This window comes from Lytechinus pictus, chromosome 5 (genome assembly GCF_037042905.1).
Source record: "Lytechinus pictus isolate F3 Inbred chromosome 5, Lp3.0, whole genome shotgun sequence".
NCBI lineage: Eukaryota > Metazoa > Echinodermata > Echinoidea > Temnopleuroida > Toxopneustidae > Lytechinus > Lytechinus pictus.
Window position 1 is genome coordinate 47,538,387 of NC_087249.1, and position 21,591 is coordinate 47,559,977.

Sequence of the window (21,591 nt, forward strand, 5' to 3'; positions counted from 1 at the left end):
TATGTCGACATGGTTGCAGTCGAAGCTTCTCGTCAAAACTGCGTGCAGATATGTCGACATGGATGCAGTCGAAGCTTCTCGTCAAAACTACGTGAAGATATGTCGACATGGTTGCAGTCGAAGCTTTTCGTCAAAACTGCGTGAAGATAATATGTCGGCATGGTTGCAACCGAAGCTTCTCGCCAAAATTGCGTGAAGAAGTATTCTCTTTCCAGACCTGTACGACATAAACAAGCTGTTGATAAATATTTAGTTAAATGAGTAGTGGGCATCTTAATTACATTTCAATTTCAAAACTCATGCATTATAGATCTAGAATCTAAAATCAACTTTGCAGAATGCTGTCAAATAATGATTATCGTCCTGTTTTGTAGTTTTTATTTCTATTTATATTATTTGTATTGTGACGTAGATCTATCGGAATATTTAATCAATGGTGCTGCTCGTTTGATTATGACTAGCCTACTTTGTCCTAAACCCTACGATTCACGTTAATTTACTTATGTCTCCATCACTGCATTACTTGCATGGGCTAGTTCTGTATGAAATGTCAGACCTAAATTTCTAAATTTGAACTACCGCAATGTTAATAAAGAATTATAAGGCTCATATCAGCGATTGATGTGCATAAAGAAATTGTCAAAGAGTGCTGTTTAGATTACACTTACCGTAATGACGCAAACGAACGAGACGATCGACACATGTCCATGTTGAGCATGATGATTAAAAACGAAAAACGAATGATCTTACGAAAAACTACAACGGATGTATATGAGTGGATGGACGAATTATATTCACGATCTTTGTCTGCTTTTTTGTGTGTAATGTTGTCTTTTTTTCTTTTGCTAAGCGAAATTCTAACATCGGGAGGCAAAACGCTGAACGATTCTCCGTCATGCAGGTGCAACACTTGGCTTTTCGGAACAATCGAACATTCCCAGTCACATTAAAATTATTAACCTTCAGGTGATGCATACGGATTGGCCTAATGTATATAGATATCAAACGATCCTGTTTCATTACAAGCTTAAACTGTGAGACGCCTATTTTAGAAGTGTGTGAGTTTTCCTTGATAACCCGACACTAAAATTGGCGTCACAAGCCAGCTCGATAGAATCCTTCGTTTCATTAAGATCATGAAATATTACTGGTATTCTACAGGTTAATTACTCGTTTGGAGTTTTGTTCATGTCCTTGAGGTATGATCAGATCGACAAGACAAAACGTCATGATTTCTGCCTCCTTATAGGCCGATATTCGTGAAACCTTAATAAGTCTAGTAATGTTCTATATTTGCAATTGTGTACTGTTGTTTCTGTAACTAGGTGAAAAGTAGACTTGCCTTCTTGGAAGTGCTGGGTGGTTATTCGGGGTAGGCCTATTCCATACCTGAAAATAGACGCAAAAATCCATGTTAATGAAATAGCTTGGTTATGAAAATGTTATCTATAAATTTGAATAATGAAATAAAATATGGATTAGATCTACATTATAAAACAAAAATCCATGGTAATGAAATAGATTTCGTTCTGATAACAGTTCCTATAAAATCGAATTACAAAAACAAGTAGATCTAGAATACGAAACAAAAATCAATGTTAATGTAAGTTAAGCACTAGATCTAAAATATGAATAAAAATTCATTGTATTTTTTATTTGACAAGGATCATCATCATCACCTTAAACATTTAAAATAATTATATTTCTATTTCAGAAAGAAATGTAGGCCTATATATGATTCTACCATGCAGGTATACCCCCCCCCCCCGTTTGTACATGCTTGTGTCTTTTTTCTATCAGACACCCATGATCCTTGTTTCATTAACCGTGGGGATGACTAGATCTATTATTACGTGAGGGGGACTTGTTATACGAAACTTTTAATCTTGAATGAAAAATATATACAGACTGATATCAGTGATATATAGAAAATGCAAAAAGATTGCTAATACGATAAAACTTACCGCAATAATTCAAACGAACGAGATGAGCGATGCACAGCGTGATAACAATTTAAAACGCAAGAACGAAATGAACGTAAGAAAGACTCAACGATTGAACAAGAGGACGTAAGAAAGACTCAACGAATGAACGAGAGCACGGACGAAAACTTTGCCAAAAAATATAGGAATTTTCCTTTTCCTTTCGCAATAAACGACCTTTTAATAGGTGACAAATCAATGCAGCAATCTTCTTGGCATGAAATGATATATCTTAACGAGCTCGATAGAATGTATAGCTTCAGCATGAAGTGATATTCTTCTAAACAGGTAATTACTCTTGCAGAACTTCGTTCATGTACATCAGGTTTGCGTCAGGCTGACAAAAGCCATGGATGAATTGGTTGTTCTGGACCGACATTCACACAAAAACTGATGAGTCTAGTAGTCATGGTAATCACCTAATTGTGGTCTACGATTGTAATCTGTGTGAACTAGACTTGCTTCCTGGCTGATGTTATGCAGATATTTTGGGCATTCCATATCTGAAACAAACACAAAAATCCCGTGATAATTCTTGGTTGTGATTACTGCTTCAATAAATTTGATTATATGAAATATGCACTTTATCTACAATAGAAAACAAAATCCCATTTTAATCAAATATGCTGGTTCTCTTAATTATGCACTTTATCTAACATATAAAACAAAAGTCTATTTTAATGAAAAAGCTTGGTTGTGATAACGGTTTCTAAAAGAAAATTGAAGATAGATGATGCACTAGATCTAGAATTTCAAACAAAATTTCATGGTAACAGCTTGGTTATGATAATGGTTCTTAATTTTCTGTGAACTGTAATAAATAAAGTATGCATAAATATATAGAACATAAAACAAAATTCAATGTTAATTTTAAAAATGGCTTGTTGATAACAGTTTTTTTAAATAAATTTGAATACATATCATGCACTAAATTTAGAATGTAAAAAAAGACATTTAGTTTATGGAACAGCTTTGTTCTGATTCTATTAATATAAATTCATAAATTAAGCACTAAATCGAGAATGATAAATAAAATGTCTTTGTCACAATCATAATCGTAATCACCATAAACTTGTTTGTTAATTCTACTCCTGTTTCCCCTAAGTCTTAACAGATGGAAAATTAAATTTGAGCATTAAATATGCACTAGGTCTAGATATCAAGCAAAGTTTTATGTTAATGTAATATTTCGGTTCTGATGATGTTTTATAACTTTTGAATAATGAAATAAGATACGCACTAGATCTACAATATAAAAAAAATATCCGTGTTAATGAAATAGCTTGCATGGTTCTTATAGCGGTTTCTATCAAGTACGTATAGCTAGAATGAAAAATCCATATTATAATGAAATAACATGGTCATAACAGATGCTATAAATCTGAATACAAAAATCATGGACTAGGTTAAAAATACAAAACAAATTACATGTAGCTTGGTTCTCATATAACATGTCTGATTAAGCACTAGATCTAGAATATGAAACAATTCCATTGTCTTTTTTCCTTTTGACAATAATCATTCACTATCATAATCATCACTACCATGAAACCCATTTTTTTTCTGCTTCTGTTTCAGCTAGGTCTTAACAGAAATTTCGGCTTTTGTTTCTGCCAGATAGTCATGATTATAAATTCATTTTTAGATACGCCTGACGGCCTGTGCTGTCTCAAATTCCAAATTAAGTACCAATCATCTAAACAATGTATAGATCTTTTATTATAATACGTACGTGCATGGGACTGTTATAATTTTAAACTGCCAAACAAAAATTTAGACAATAACAATCTGAGCACCTAGATCTACATTTATGAAGTGGAATAATAAGCTATAAGTCGTGACCTGTTCATATTTTGATAGTGAACATTGGCTCTTTGTCACTCTCTAAAGCTCTATGCCTATTATCCATGGTCCTAGAACTCTTTTTTTTTGGACTGTACAATGATCCACACGATGACAATTTGATTAGAAATATAGAGCAATGAAATGAACGAATAAAATCGACAAACCGAAATGAAAATACAAAATTACAACAGACAAAATCAATGTAACAGAGCTCACCATGTAAACTATACGAAACGGATATATCGATAAAGCAAAATAAAAATGATAAAGTATATGTAATAAATTTCACCTTGTAAAGTAGACGTACGAAACGAATATTTCCGAACGAAACGAACGTGATTTCTCCGACTTTCAGACGCGGAATCGATTAACGATCGAATAATCGAATATCATTTTTACACAAATTCCACCAGCCAAAATCTTGGCGTGGTTAAGTACTTCCATTCAGGGGCGGTGCAATGGTATTATCATAAGGGGCAAGAGGACGGAAAAGTGACGTCATCCTTTCTCTCAATTGAATGATAAGGGTCTTATACAATTTGTTGACCTCAAATTATCTCTGAATTCTTTTTTATCTTTATTTTTATCTTTTTTTTTCTTCATTACTTAAACAATCATAGGGAATAAACCCTTTCCCCCTACATTTGGCACCGCTCCTGTTTATAGAAACACACAAAATCGTAGCGTACAATTCAACGAGAATTGTCGGGGTAAAAGCCTTACTACCTTTTCGTGTTGAAAAAAAAGTTGTAAAGCTTTCGGCATACATTCAATGAAAATTATGAAAATTAATTTGATTACCCGCAGGTGACAACACACCAATCTTCTTGATATGAAACGATAAACTTTATGGAAAAGGGCAAAAGAATACGTTTCGGTCAGGCGCTTATTCTACGCCTACGGGGGGGGGGGGGGGGGTGGGGGGGGGGGGCTAAACTAACTTACGCTACAAATCCTGACACTAAAACATACACTTAACCAATTTTCATAAAGTTCAAAGTTTCATTAAGACCATTAAGTGATATTGCCGTATTGTTCTACGGGTAAAAGGACTCACTCATACAGCAACATTTGTTCAGTCTCAGCATGTCCCTCCATGATCTGACCACTCTTTGATGGTATTGTCATGCATCCATGATTGCAGGAACACAAAGTGTAAGCATCAAAAGTTATTGTCATCCAAGATCCAGTGAGAAAATCTTCCTCCATATAGCTCCACAACATTTTAAACACTTCTCTGTCCGCTGATAATCAGTTATCAAGTTCAAATCGATTATCAAGGGCAGAACAACCGTCCAGAGACACATCAACAAACCCCGCCGAGAGGTTCGGATAGCCTCGGCGAAGCTCAGCCGTTCAAGTGGTGTCTAGTCCGCACACAGAAAATTTAAAGTTTCTGTCCAAGAAAAACTGTTCAAACTGCTCCTTGTAACTCAAGATTTTCCAGTCAATATTCCAAATTATGAAGATTCTCTAACTGCCGTAAAAAAATGTTTTCTGAAGTATAAATTCTTGTTTGACGAGCGGCGATTTCGGGTGGACTGCTCTGCCTCTTTTTGGAGAAAATGGTTCGATCGCTCAGGTCACGTGATTATGACGCATAAATTTATGTCCAATATTCAGCTGGCGCCGATTACTGATACGCACTTGTCATGCTTGTGAAGCTACCGAGGATTGTATCTGATGATGGAAAGTTAAAAAAATACTTGAATGCATGCCTATACATATGCCATAGTTGGGCTGATGATGTCATATCCACACTTTCTTTTTCATATGCATCAATCATAATTTGATATTTCATACATTTGTGTAAAACTTGTCTCCCGTGAAACAAATTAGTTTAAGCATTGATGGCTTTGCACATTAATCTGTGGTCGATCCTGTTTTTACATCATTGGAGGAAAAGATTAAACAGCTAAAACATCATGAATTAAAAACAGAAGGATAGTTGAGATGACATCAGCTAGCCCATAGCATAATTATATAGTCATGTAGACATGCAGAAAACTGTTTTGAAACAATGTAACAATTTTAAATGTGTTTGCTTTGTTACTCCTCGTCCGATTTTGAACAATTTTCAAGTGTTATTGTTATCATTATTTATTTTGACTGAATTGAACTGAATTTATTTATTATACGTTATTTTTATTTTGTATTTTATTTTATTATTATTATTATAATTTTTTTTTTTTTGGGGGGGTCATTTTTACTCTATCAAATCTTGTTACTTTCATCCAGGCTTGAGAAGGTGGGAAAAATGGGGTTGATTGAATTAAGGGTTAATTATAGTATTTTGAAATTGATTTGAAAATCGATGTTAAGCGATTCATGATATCTGGCTGCTTGACGTGATATGACAGTCGGCACGTGCCGCACGCCCTATTGATTATTTGTCAATCAAAATAACGGGTCAAGAAATTTACGAATCTTCTTTTAATCAACGCATACTTGCATGCGTGAAATGTACAATATCCTCTGTTAGAATGCAAAATAATGTCCATTCTGAGATATATCTCTTGTTCGTTTCATAGAGTGACTGACAGCTAATTACATTCAAGAATTTCTGCTCACGAGGTTGAACGAGGCGAGAGGTGGAAAAAGAGAGGGGACGAGAGGGTGAGATAGGTGTCATCCAGGGTCAACTGCAGAATGAATTCTTTCTTTGAAAAGTATTTGAAGATGATTTCCTTCATATTTTACTGTAATTAAACTTCAGATATAGTAAAACTATAACAAAGTATAAGCACATAATGCATTAAAGTTAGGATTTAGCACATTCGTATGTACTCTCGTTCTCTCTACTTTTAATTTGAAACCCCTAAAGCTTTTGCTTTAAGATTTTTGCTGAAACTTCAAGTAGATATCCGGTAAGCTTTCTTACATTGTTACAAGCCAATGCATGTGATAATGATTCATTCAACAGAGTTAATTTTCCAGATTGTAGATATTTTTTGAAAATATAAAGACTAGAATTAGACCATAATTATTTTTAAAAATCCGGAAAGGGTAAAAGTGGTATCAACATAAAGGAAATTTAATTTTCTGTGTTAATGGTACTTACTTATTATTCCAGCGTTCTCAGACTACGGCAGCATCTCGCTCTCTCCTGGGCTGCTCCCGGGGGACTGTCCAAGTGGTTCTGGTATCATTAAGCGAAATTCATTGTCTCGCCTCCAGCTTCTCAAGGCCGACCTCCCCTCCTCCTTCCCGTATGCGCCTGACTGGTATGGTACAAGTTAATGGCTTCTGTCCGAGCTTGCTCCGCAAAATCTTATTAGTCACAGATTATTGTGCTGCCTCGTCCCAATTAAACAAATCTTTGGAATTCTGTATAACAAAAAAATACAAAAATGTCATTCAAAATAAGGGTCATTTTGCAACAATTTTTAGGGGGCAGTACTAATCGCGTTTTAATATTGATCAGATATGATTTGAGCTTAATCATTTTTTTTAACTCAGGGGCCGCGGATCGGTTTTCAAAGTGTGTGTGTGTGTATGTGGGGGGGGGGGTGTTGACCATGCAAATATCACAATGGTCATTTTTTACGTTTTTGTACATGGTTTTGTGAAAAAATAATGATTGGAGGGGGGGGTCGAAGCCCCCAGCTTCGACCGGTTCCAAAACTATCGAATAATGAGTGAAATTAGACCCTCTCTTCTGTTCTGGTTATGGCCTTCTGATTAAAGTTGGATTACGAGTCTTACTGCAATTCAAAAACGTTTTAAAGTGGGGAAAGACATATCTTCCCTATAATAGCCTACAATAAAAGTTAGAGTAAGGGGCTCAAACATCATTGCTTGAAATAAAATGTCAAACGTTTTTTACAGTAATGTATCGTACAAATGTACTTCAAATTCAACCATCGAAAAATAAGCTGCACTCTTCTTAATTCGAATTCATTGTAAAGGTAAATTATTCACTGTAATTTGAATTATGCTTTGAAGAAGTAAATTCTTTATCTTTCTCTGTAATTCAATGAAAATGAATGACCGTACTGTACATTCCAACCTTGAAGAAATAAGCTTTACCATCTATCTTTGTAGTGCAATGCAAATGCAAAATGCATCTGACCGTAGGCTTCTGTTACATGCCTTGCACAAAAACATGCCTCTGTACTCTGTGTGAACAGTTGAAGCAACGGCAAAGTTATTAAAATTTCACTTGATGCTTAACAAAACTCTAAAAAAAACATGATTCTATTAATGAACTAACCTCTATTTTTGCCTTTCTGATGATAATAAATGTATAAATCTGTAGGATGCTACTGATAAACGTGGAATTGTAGCCCCTTATCCGTATTGTTACATTTGCTGTGATCTGCTAATGAACTGTGAAAACGCAAATGAATACGTATTCGCAATCGGGCCAATGTTAAGCTGGCGGTGCCAACACAAAATGTGCACATCTGGCATAGCAACAATAGATGCCGGAGATTCCATCGCCAAACAACCATCCAATCTGTCACTGGTCACCGGGGGCGGATACAGTATTTCGTAAAAGGTGGGGGTGCAAAATTGTTAGCCACCCTCTAAAAAAAGAATTATCACGCAAAAAGTCATAATTTTATTTTTATTTTTAGGGGCTGACCGCCCCCCCCCCCCTAGAACAGGTGACACGATATTTGCTAGCGCGACAATTGATCCGGGCGTTGTCAGTGAAAGAATTTATCAGTAATGGATGGTGCAGTTACATTTCCCCTAGACCGGCCGTACGGCATGTCGAAAACAGTCGTTTTAACCATTCTTTGTACCAGATACAATGTAGATGGTTTAAATAAGAACGAATCAAACGGCTGTTTTCGACTCGCCGTACAACTGCCGTAGGGGAAATGTGACTGCAGCATTATAAAACCAGAAACCATGGTAAACTTGCTCGTATAGGCAATTAGAAACATAAGAGGATAAAAACTCTCATAACAATTCAGGGGGGGGGGGCGGAAGAAATAATCCCCGGACAGAACGACACTGATGTTTCATCAGTATCATTATATCTTATTTTATCTCAGTATCTTTCTCTCAAATTTGGAAAAATCACCATGTTCTTTAACATTCCATTGTATTTAGTCGACCCTGATGAAGCTTAAAAACATGTAATTTCGAAAGCATTTCAATACCCCTTCCTTCCCCTTGTTTGATTAAACACTTGATGAAATTGGCCCTGATGACCTCATCCCTGCCCCCAAACCCATGTGACGTCGTAAATGCATTCTTTCTTTCTTTTCCATTGGATAAACATGAACAAAGTAATTATTTTCCCCATTTAGTTTGTTAATCACGAAAAAGTACATGGGCGATATCCTCCCAACCCCCGCCCACAGGGCGTCATCCATGCACTAATTTGTTAGTGGATAAACTTGAAGGGTAAAACGGTCATTTGTTCATCTTGCCCATAAAAATGGCTTGACGGCGAAATATCTAATCCACCTGCATTTTTGGACTGGTATACCAGGAGAGTACTGTACGTATTTCATGAAACATACAGTCAGTGATTTTCATTGACAAATAGCTCTCTTAGCCAATAGAATGCAAGGATTCTGGTAGCTTATAACAGTAGTCAGTGTAAATCACTGACTATTGGTTGCTGTAAGCATGGTTGAACCTGGAGAGTGTTTCATCAATATTTTCATCCGACAAGTTGTCAGATCTGACATCTTTCTGTGATTTTGATTGGCTGAGAGGCACTGTTCCTATGGTAACTGTCGGATAAAATGGGACTTGTCGGATAAAACGTCCGACAAGTCCTTTCATGAAACGCCCCCCAGGTGTTTAGCATTCTTACGCCAAGATACAAGATGTTTGTTTCTTGCTCTCGGCGTGCGCGAACGAAATTTACAAATAAACTCAGATTCCTTGTTGTGCAGTCTCTTCAATGGCTTGTGCAGTGGATAAGAATGAATAGGCAATCTGTGCAGGAAAAAACATCATGTTGCATTTCGAAGGAACTACTTTCGGAAATGTATGAATTGAAAAATGAATGCCTGGGTCTAAATTGTAAAATATCCCGATACAAATGTAATCATTCATCTCAAGTTGTATTTCAGTAACTAGTGGCAGATAAAAAGGACAGTTTCTTCTTCATGTTTATCTTGTGGAAAGTGCCCCCTTTCCAGGTTATTACCAATTTTTACCATTAATGTCTTAATAGTTATATTATTGATTACTTCATTCATATTGTATTGATCTTTTTGTATGTTATATTTATTTATTGACTGTGTCAGTTAGTTAATTCATTCATTGTGTTCTTTTCATGTTTGTCAGAAATCTATGCAAAGATTGTTTTGATTTTTAAAGAGAGAATTTGCACAATACTAAATAGGTTCATTATTGCGGACTGAAATAATCAGAGAATTTGCATGTTCAAAAAGGCAAAACAAAACATAAGAATTGAAATGACCAGTATAGTGATCAGTAAAATAGTCTTTAAGAAACTAGTGATTGTTTGTGCTTGATTTTAGTGGGTTATCAAAGGGCCCGGTCAAAGGGTTCTCCAACGTTTAATCGCTTGCCTCCAAATTAACATGCATGAAACTTATAATTCCATAGGTTATGCAAAATTTTGAAGGGGAAAAACAAGCACAAAAAATGATGCATGGACAATTGCAGTGGGGTTGAGGCAATATACTGACATGACTCACGAGTTATAAAGAGAGTGAATTCAGACAGGCCCGTCTGAAGGAATTTGAAAGTTGTATTTTTTTCTAATTTATGGATATAGTGCGTATTTCACTAATTAATCGCGCGAGCTGAAATTTTCGATATATTAACTTGATTTTTATGTTTTTATTTTAAAAGAGTATTTGCATAAATTGAACGTATCTTTCTCAATAAATATTGCGAGTGCGAAGCGCGAGCTAAAATTTGAAAACAGGACATTTCAATACATTTTGTAATCCTGAGCATTTCACACATCTCCAGAGTATGTCTCACTAAACAAATAATGAGCGCGAAGCGCGAGCTGTATGAATTTTATGATATATCAATCTGAAAACGAAATATATCTTAAGCTCATGATATTGCAAAGGAGGATAAATCCGTGACATTATATCGTAAAATAAATAATGCAAGCGCGTAGCGGGAGATGAATTTATATATATCTATATAGACCCGAAGAGACATTTTAAGAACTATTTCCTTAAATATATGAACAGAAGTAGTATTGGAAGTAGTCGTAGTATCAGCAGTTGCAGTTGTCTACTACTATGGTATTTTATTTTATATTCATATTATATTTTATTGACAGAGCAAAAACAACATGTTGGATAACGCAAATGGTGAAGAGAGTGCGATACCGTCTTCGCCTTGGTCCTCATTGCTCACGTCTCCGGCATCATCCTCGACCATCGCTCGTCTTCCGAAGAACTTCATCGGGAGGACAATCGGTTTGGGAGGGGTTCGAGCCAGTCGGAGATCATTGTCTTTCGATAACCCGGTTAATAGGAGGAGGTCGTTGACCAGATCGATGACCATGATGTCATTGACCCCTATCTATGAGGAGGCCAGGGTGTCTGCAAGAAAACATCTCGTGAATAGGTAATCAGTTTGGCCTTGTGGTGGTGGTGGTGGTTGTGATGATGATGGGGATGATGATGACGACGACGGTGATGATGATGGTGTTGGTGGCTGTGATGAGTAGGACTTTATTATGGTGTTGGTAATGATGTTGATATAATCATATTGGTTGTATAGTATTCATGATTTTTGGTGATGATAAGTGTAAAAAACGTAAGGAAAAAAACAATTAAGAAGGAGAAATATCAACGATAAACTTAAAGGCATTTGTTTAAAAGAAGTCTCATTTATTAAAAAGTCTCCTACTTTGAGGTCCCATGTCCTTTGTTCCTACGATAATAGCTCCTACCGAAAATGAAAAGTACATGAAAATCATAATCATTCAATATTTTCTATGTACACTATGCAGTGGCGGACCGTGACCCAAAGGAGACAAATGATTGGAGGGGCACTGTATTGTTTGTGAACAATGCTGTGCCCCTCCAATGCTTTGTCTCCTCTGGGTCACGGTCCGCCACTGACACTATATGTATGATATGTTTCCCTTGTGACAAAATATGTTATAGCAACAACGCACATCAGTTTTCAATCCAATTTTCGATCTTGGTGGACAAAATATGAAGAAAAGAAATTTGATTTCATATAATAAAATGCGAAAGAATATAAGGGGATATGACATCATCAGTTGACTGTTTAACTGAAATAATTCCAAACTTTAACCATAACTGTGTTCTACCTTGCCCAAATTCAATTGAAATTTTCAGTGTAATTAAAATTCAGTGTTTTGTTTTTCCGATTTATATATCGTATTGTTTTCAGCCTGATTTAGCTCTTTTACCAAAGCATTAATTTGAAATCCCTTTAGATGTGAGAAAATTTGAATTTTAAGTTTTAATTATAGAGCACTTGACATATAAAGGCCTATATATATTTCTTCTTTGTGGTCGAAACTTTGGTTCACTTATTTACTTATTTACTTTTTATTTATTTATTTATTCATTTATTTATTTATCATAATAGTAATATTATTATTATTATTCATTTTATCATTATTATCATAATTATTTATCATCTATTTCTTTATTACTATTTCGGAGTCCCCAAAGCCACTCCCACCCCCTAGAATCGCACCAAGTGACGGTAGCATAACTCTCTGGACCCCTTTTGCACATGTCCGTGTTTACTGGGGCACGACGATTCTTAGTGATAGAAACAAAAGCAGATCGATGAAGATAACGAAAGACAATTAAAAGACCGGAACGCCAGAATAAAAAGTGCAACATCTTGGCGAAGTGGAGCATTAAAGTGATACAATAGTACGTAAATACATAAAAATGTAATAACATACACACATACAGACAAAAAATACATATTATTTACATATATTTTTATGATAAATGGTGAGACGATGGTCACATCGGGATTGGGGATTGAAATAAGGACACGAGCGCGGGGATGACTTGGAAAACGTGTAATGACGGAGACCCTAATTGCGAGCCATTGGACTTTTATCAACAATCCTAACACCAGGTTTGTATCGATCTGTCCCCAAGAGAGTGATCTTCAAGGCTCTTTAGTTGTCTAGCGGCGAGGACTGTGCCCAACGTTGTTCATACGGCCGGACCATGTTAGGTTAATCTCAACGGAACCAAAAGGGTTGTTTTGTTGCTTATATGTACTCCATTTGCGTACAAATGGGGGGGGGGGGGGGCGTGGGGGCGCTAGTCCCAACAAATTTTCAAGACCAAGAAAAATAACAGAAAAGGACAGAGAGGGGGGTGAAATATGATTATTTTTTTTATATTATGTCAAAATCTATCATAAAATTTGATATTTTAAATAAAAATGTCGAAACTTTTGCTCGCTCTCTTCTCCTTGCAACTTTTATATATATTTCGCACGATATCTAGCCCCCTCAATTTTGTTTGGCTCATTACGCCTCTCCTCCAGACCGATCAAGGGTCTGGATGCGGTTTTCTTGGCGTGACTGTAACATTTCAGAGATAGGGAGGTGGTTTTTGAGGCAATGGACACCAAGAAAGTTTCACGACCAAGAAAAAAAAGACAAGAAAGAAAAATGACAGGAAAATCGTCATATGTAATTATTATTTTCTGAAAAGTTATGTCAAATTCAATCATGAAATTAGATTTTTGCATTATAGGCCTGGGTCAATTGTTTTGATCACTCACTTTACTCGCTCACAGCTTTTTTAAAAACATATGTTGCCACATAGATCATAACTCACCCCCTGATTTTTTTTTTTTTTTTTTGGGGGGGGGGCATATTACGATTATATATACTGATCGAGTCAGTGCGTTGGTTTTGAAAGGGGGAGTTGGATTGGTGATGTTATGGGATTATACTTGTTCTTGTTGGTGTGTGTGTGTGTGTGTGTGTGTGTGTGTGGGGGGGGGTGTCTTATCAACCAACACAGAATAATATGTATAGTATAATTTAGAAACAAAAAAAGAAATGGAAAATATTGTTTTAAAAAAAATAGCTACAAGTGTACGTAACAGTACTGTCTCGCCATAAAATTATGTAATTGCAATAAATTCACTGAATTGAATGTATACAATGTTAACTTCTTGACAACGATAATAGCAATCGATGTATCGTTTGAAAGCCTCGACTACAACTGTCTGAACACAAGCAGTTAGCAACCCCCACCAAAGACTCATCCTATAATTCTATTGTATTCAATAGGAACATCCTATTGTCCCGAAATTCTATACATCTACTTATACAAACAATGCAACGCAGCTTCGAACCGGCGGCGGCATTGCAGTGTGTCTAAGCGTGTACGTGCATATAGCGGTCAAGACGCCACAAACGAGTACTCGAAAACAAATCTTCAAGGGGTTCTGTTTGTGCAACATCGCGTCTCAAATCCTCTTGAGTTTTATAAGCATCTTATTACCCAAATCGGCTGATTAAAGAGACCACTCTTGAAGGGGATTGGAATTATAGGAAAGATCTTCTGGAATAATTGGCGGCGGTGGAGGGTCAAAGGTGGGCCAGCATGGAGCGAGCTGATCTTGGTTCCCCAAGCGAAAGTTTTAGACCAAAGCACAGGTTAGTTCAGCACGAAATTATAGGCTCTAGACGTGGTTAGTTACACCTCTTAATATAAAACAAATTATCATGAAAAATATGTCATGCTACTCTTTATAGGCCTTAGTGTGTACATTCCATAAAATGATTTGTTAAAATAATCATCGCTATTAATATCATATTATGATATCATTTTATTCAACATTAAAAAGAGATTAACATGAAAGTAAATATATTAGTAGTCAGTGAAAAGACGGAGCAAGTTTACAATACGATGTTCCACCTAAAAAAACAAAAACAAACAAAACACACACAAAAAACACCCTTGTGCATTGCTATATATAACACATTTAAAATATAAACTGGCTTTCTATAAATCATTATATATTCTCCTTTTTTAACCAAAAATGTTTTGCATAAGTGTAAGAATAATTGTAAAATAAGAAGAATAATGGTGATGACGATGATAATGAAATTATAACAATAATAATTACGATGATGATAATAATAGTAATAATAATAATAGAATTAGAGGAATTTCATCTCTTAGCATTCAATTCAATTTACTTACATTTTCCATTAAAAACTCTAGTAAAACAATTAAAAATAAATCCGAAGGACCCTCCTAAAAAAGGAAAGCTTGCGAGGATGGTGTCCTATACACGGGTAAACACATATTTTAACTTCCATTGCTATTAGTCAACTAACTGAATGGGAGGGGGGGGGGGTGTTTGTATGCCGATTTGTTATCAAGGACAGCTTATCGGCAGTAGATGAAGAATAAGTTTTTGTTTTATATATTATTTTCATTCAGATTCCCTTCTTTTTAATTCCCATGATAAAGACATATATAAACAACATCATTTTTATCACTTAGGAATACTCCTTCCCTTATAAAAATGGAATGCTTTTCAATTACAGTTACATCTCAATAACGTGGCAGTGTGTTGCATTGCATGCATGTAGTACCCAATGAGCATACCCATGCAGTTACCCAATCGTCTTCCCGTCTGAAAAATATCAATCAGTTCTCCTTCTTACCACCACAATCATCATCACTCTCATCATCACCCTCATCATCATCATCATCACCCTCATCACCCTCATCATCATCATCATCACCATCATCACCATCATCATCATTATCATCATGACCATCATCATCATGACCATCATCAATCATCATCATTATCATCATCACCACCACCAACACCACCAACACCACCACCACTACCATTATCATCGTCGTCATCATCATCATCACAACCAACCATTGTCATCACCATCATTATATAAAAAAAACACGTGTACTATTGCGAGCATAATCATGAAAATCATCGTAATCGCAGATTTCAAGTTCAATTTCACGATATGACTCGCGTGGATCTCAAAATTTTGAAAATAGAAATGAAAATTAACACACTTTTTTATTATCGTACTGCAATTTCAATTGATACGGTCTTGTTCAAGCAATACATCATTTTTCATCGATACATTCATAATTTCAACATTTCATGTTCATTTATGATAATAGGATATTTTCAAGTAAAAGTATATTTCAAGTTTTGGGGGCATCTACTGACTTCAGAGCAATTGTTCTGCATATGTTGAACAGTTGAATAATGAATGAAAGTGGATATTCAATCTTAAGATGTCCACCAACCCCAAATGTTGATAAATGTTATTTCAACTATAACTATTATTGTTAGACATCTAAACATGACCAATATGCATAAATAATAGTCCAATTAGTATACAATATAACCGCAATCTAATTGTTGGGAGGGGGTTACATGTACTTTTTTTCCGAACAAAAAAAGTCTATCCGCGATTGGATTTGCCTCGTGAGGGGCCGGGTTACAGGACTTCGCAGCTAGTCAAGGTCTTTGCTTATTTCAGCGCGATTATACACAACAATGCCCATCTATGATTTTAGGTTATGCCCGATTGACGAATCTCAATGACTTTTGATCTCTATGGAAATGACAGGCAATTCTTATAACGAGAAAATGGGATGTAGAACCATGGAACTATTTGTAATAGGTCCATGGTACATGTAGATCGCTGTAAACGTTTTTGTTGTCTGCGGTGAGCGCAAAGGTCCAATGACAAAACCTGATTTAAGTTTGGTAGTACGGAATGTCATCAAATTATAAACTTTGGAATCAGACTGCAAACGATCGAGCTTGGACAAAATTGTCTCCAAACTGCCGATTACTTCTTTTATCTGTGGTAAAATTAATTACTCATTGTTTAAGTAAACAAAAGCTCCTGGTCATAAAATTGTTTATTCTGAATTTCCCCGTGTTGACTCAACCCTGAGAGCTTGAAAGGAATCAACAGTTTCTTGTAAGCGTTTTGTGACATATTTTCAAGTTCGAATAAATTACGGGAGCAAACGTTTACTTTTGCAAGAAAAAAAAAATTGATTTTTTAAATGTTGCGTCTGTTCGTTTGACGGGTATTTATCTCAATGTCTCGTTCTAGGCGGATAACTGTGCTTGACATGGACACCATGAGCCATGGGAGTGGTTCCAGGAAGGGGGCTACATCGGCGGGAAAGGTTATGAATCGCCGCAGGACCGCACTGTCCCTACCCGAGGAAAATAAGCCACAAGGACCAACAGTAAGTTAGGGTTATATATTGAATTTTACCCCCTTTTTTACCTTTAGCAATGTTTTTTTTTATGTTTGTATCATTTTCATTCCTTTAACATGTTTAAAGACCGCCTAGATGTACCTAAATACTATCCTGTCCTATATAGTCATCAAACGATTCTCATGTTGCTCCTCATTACCTATACATGTATTATGCAGGCGGGTCAAGTGGGGGGGGGGGGGGGTGGCCTTTGTCCTCGCCCCAAGACAATTTTCCCTTTTATTGTCAGATCTTTTAATCGGAACATTCTCTCATGCATTTTGATTATTCCTGTGATAAAGGGCCTATAACCTCGATATCCGTAAATCCTGAATCCGTCCCTGCTAACGCAAAACAGAATATGAGGGTATTTTTATCTTTTGAAAATTAGGGAGCCTTTGCTCAACGAATTCAAGAATATGGAATATATTGCCAAATTTCCTTCAAGGCAAAGAACAACCTAGAAGTCTTTTCCGAAAATCGGTGAATCAAAACAACAGTTTCACCCCGGACTGTGGACAAAATAATGACATATTTGCAAATTTCCGTCAGCTCCGAAACTGTTGTTTCCGTAGTCCAGTTTACCAACAAAGACGTTGAAACTTTTCTTTGTCATTTGATGAGCATTTTCAATATAATTACTGTGTTCTTGAATACGCCGGGTGTCGAACTACCTTCATGGCCATCTACTACTACTACTACTACTACCACCACCACCACCACCACCACTATACTGCTTCTACTACTGCTGCTGCTGCTTTTACTACTACGGCTGCTGCTACTGTTACTATAGGTCTACTACTACAACTACCACTGCTATACTACTACAATTCTACAAATGAACATACTTTAGTCTGTAATGAATATCTAGAATCTATTTCTTAGGATTGTTACATATATGTTTTTAAGTAACCATTGCAAAATGCACTAAGAATCAAATCCGTGTGGCCATAAACAAGAGCATGTTCTCTGTCTAAATTATCATAAAATTGTGAATTATTTTGACATTGAAACTCCATCACATCTATCGATTAAAGTGGTATACATGTAGTTGCGTAACGGTCCCAAGGGTGAATCAATTGTTTGGTTACTATGGTAATATCGTAACTTACCGCAGCTACATTATTAAGCTCCCATGCTTATAAAAAATATACGAGTCTATAAAACGCGACTGGAGGCGCAGCTTTCAGATAAATAATACACATATATAGGCCATTATTCTGATGTCAAGTATGACTCTGACATGTGCAAAAATTATGGGGAGCCAAAAATTACAAAATTCTGTTTATATTGTATATGTTTATGTCCTTATGTTTACTATTTTGTTTCTTGGTACTTTCATAATGAAGACAAATACTTCAGTTATCATTCCCAGACACTTATAGACAATTTGACAATTCAATTAATGTTAATAGACTGGATGTACTGTTAGGGATTTGTGCTCAAATTGGCTCTCCATAGTTAAACCACAACTTTAAACGAGAGTGTAATTTAAACCCGAGTTCAGAATACGGGAAATAGTTTACAAATGATATAGTCCTCCTAAATTTCACAAATAAGCATCAACATTAAAGTGCAGCAAGTTCTAATACTCATATTTAATAGGATCAGAAGAATTTTTCATGAAATAGTTATTGATTTTCATTGGCAATTTATTTTTTTCTAAGCCAATCAGATGTTAAATGGATGGTCCGGGCTGAAAAATATTTATATTTAAATAAAGTAAATTTCACAGAGCAAAATGCTGAAGATTTCATAAAAATCGGAAAACAAATAACGAAGTTATTGAATTTTAGAGTTTATCAATATTTTGTGAAAACAGTTATCGCCATGAATATTCATTAGGTGGGCTGATGATGTCACATCTCCACTTTCCCTTTTCTTATGTTATTACATGAAATCATAAATGTTTCATTTTTCATACATGTGTGAATGATGTGTCTCCAATATGATGAAATAAGTTGCGGCTATAATTAGTTGTCAGTCCAATTGTTTTAGTTCTTGAGTTCTTGGTAGAACATTATTGAATAAACCTAATTTCATATAATAAAATACAAAAATACGGGTGGGGATATGACATCATCAGCCCACCTAATGAATATTCATAAAGACATGCCTTACCGATTGTTTCACGGGAATAATGCAAATCTTCAAATTCAATAACTTTGTTATTTGTCATCCGATTTTGATCAAATTTTCAGCATTTTGCTTTGTGAATTTTACTCTATTTATTGAGATACAAATATTTCCAGCCTGGACCATCCCTTTAAGATTTCGGTAGTTTTTAACAATATTCAGTGAAATAGACAACACCATCGGAGAGCGGGTGGAAGTTGTCCGGGGGCCAGGGTTGAACTTTATGGGAGTTTTTTTTCCTAGAACCATGCATGGCCTAAAAAGCAATGAATGTGGATTTCATATTATAAACTACAGTTATGGGGCGTTCTAAGAAACCTACGTTATACTGCAAATGAATATGAACTACAAATTTTGCGTTGTACTAATCAAAACATTTACACTTAATTTGGGAATAGCGCTTGATTTGTAAAGGAACGTATACGGTTTTTTTGCAACGCCCCATAGTTTGTAAGGAATGTGAAAACACATCCAAGTGATCTAATTCATTTAAATTACATTTCAACCCCTCTCATGACTTAACAAAAATGAAGAGATATGGAGTTTCATACTAATAATGTGGATTTATGTTTATTTACAGCCTTATGAGCGGTTCAAGCTAAAAGCAAACGCAGTGAAGTGGCTTTGTATGGTCTGCCTAGTTTATATGAGGTAAGTTGAAATTACATATGACAAATATTGTTGAATAATAAAAAAAAGAATTATTCTGTCATAAAAAAAACACCACACATTTAAAGGTCAAGTCCACTCCAGAAAAATGTTGATTTGAATAAATGGGGAAAAATCAAATTAGCATAATGCTGAAAATTTCATCAAAATCGGATGTAAAATAAGAAAGTTATGTCATTTTAAAGTTTCGCTTATTTTTCACAAAATAATTATATGCACAACTCAGTGACATGCAAATGAGACCGTTGATGATTTCCCTCACTATTTTTTTATTTTTATTGTTTGAATTATACAATATTTCATTTTTTACAGATTTGGCAATAAGGACCAACTTGACTGAACCATATAGTATTAAACAATGCTAAATTCTACATGTTCAGGGAGGAATTAATCGTTGTTTCACTTGACAATGAGGAGAAAATTAGAATATTTCACATTTCATATAATAAAATACAAAAGAAATAGTGCAATTTTTATGAGAGAGTGATGTCATCAGTCTCCTCATTATTTTGTTTACCGAACATGATGTGAATATATCTGTTTTGTGAAATCAAGTGAAACTTAAAAATGTCACAACTTTCTTATTTTACATCCGATTTTGATGAAATTTTCAGTGTTATGCTTGTTGGATGTTTCTCTTTTTATTCAAATCAACTTTTTGTTGGGGTGGACTTGCCCTTTAACACATAAGATAGCTCCGAGCGAGATTTTTTTGGCAATACTTCCAATACATGACATAGGTATCACTATTTCCGGCGTCGGCGTCGTCGTCGTCGTCAACAATTGTGTTGTACACCCAATAACTTGCTATAGCTTCGAGGTGGGATCACCAAATTCATACCAGAGGTCCATCTCCTGAAGGCACAGGTCAAGTTCGAATATGAGTCGAATTTGAATAAGGTCAAAGGTCAATGAACTTTCCATGACTGGCACTGTGCTATGTTGTATATAATAACTTTTCTATATCTTCGAGGTGGGATCACCAAATTCATACCAGAGGTCCATCTCCTGAAGGCACAGGTCAAGTTCGAATATGAGTCGAAATGTGAATAAGGTCAAAGGTCAATGAACTTTCCATGACTGGCACTGTGCTGTGTTGTACACACAATAACTTTCTATAGCTTCGAGTTGGGATCGCCAAATTCATACCAGAGGTCCATCTCCTGAAGGCACAGGTCAAGTTCGAATATTAGTCGAAATGTGAATAAGGTCAAAGGTCAATGAACTTTCCATGACTGGCACTGTGCTATGTTGTACACACAATAACTTTCTATAGCTTCGAGGTGAGATCGCCAAATTCATAACAGAGGTCCATCTCTTGAAGGTGCAGGTCAAGTTCGAATGTGAGTTGAATTTGATTAAGGTCAAAGGTCAATAAATTTTCCATGACTGGCACTGTGCTGTGCTGTACACACAATAACTTTCTATATCTTCGAGGTAGGATTGCCAAATTCATACAAGAGGTCCATCTCTTGAAGGTGCAGGTCAAGTTCAAATGTGAGTTGAATTTGATTAAGGTCAAAGGTCAATGAACTTTCCATGACTGGCACTGTGCTATTTTGTACACACAATAACTTTCTATAGCTTCGAGGTGGGATCGCCAAACTCGTAACAGAGGTTCATCTCTTGAAGGTGCAGGTCAGGTTCGAATGTGAGTTGAATTTGATTAAGGTCAAAGGTCAATGAACTTTCACACTACTTTGTTCCTCTAGTGACATGAACTTTATAATTTTATACTTTTTAACACTAACATTTTA

General features: G+C 35.7%; 1 protein-coding gene across 4 annotated transcripts in view; it reads left to right on the forward strand.

The window, feature by feature from the left end:
- The first annotated feature begins 11,072 nt into the window (after positions 1-11,072).
- Positions 11,073-21,591, forward strand: part of LOC129261169 (uncharacterized) — a 37,710-nt gene continuing 27,191 nt past the window's right edge. For 2 of the 4 annotated variants that reach the window (XM_054899228.2, XM_064099109.1), the window contains exons 1-3: positions 11,073-11,357; positions 16,879-17,017; positions 19,746-19,816. In XM_054899228.2, coding sequence (XP_054755203.2) covers positions 11,080-11,357; positions 16,879-17,017; positions 19,746-19,816 — 488 coding nt within the window. In that variant the 5' untranslated portion in view covers positions 11,073-11,079. Of the gene's footprint in view, positions 11,358-14,115; positions 14,413-16,878; positions 17,018-19,745; positions 19,817-21,591 lie in introns of those variants that run through there. The other 2 variants (XM_054899229.2, XM_064099110.1) reach the window with 1 other exon arrangement.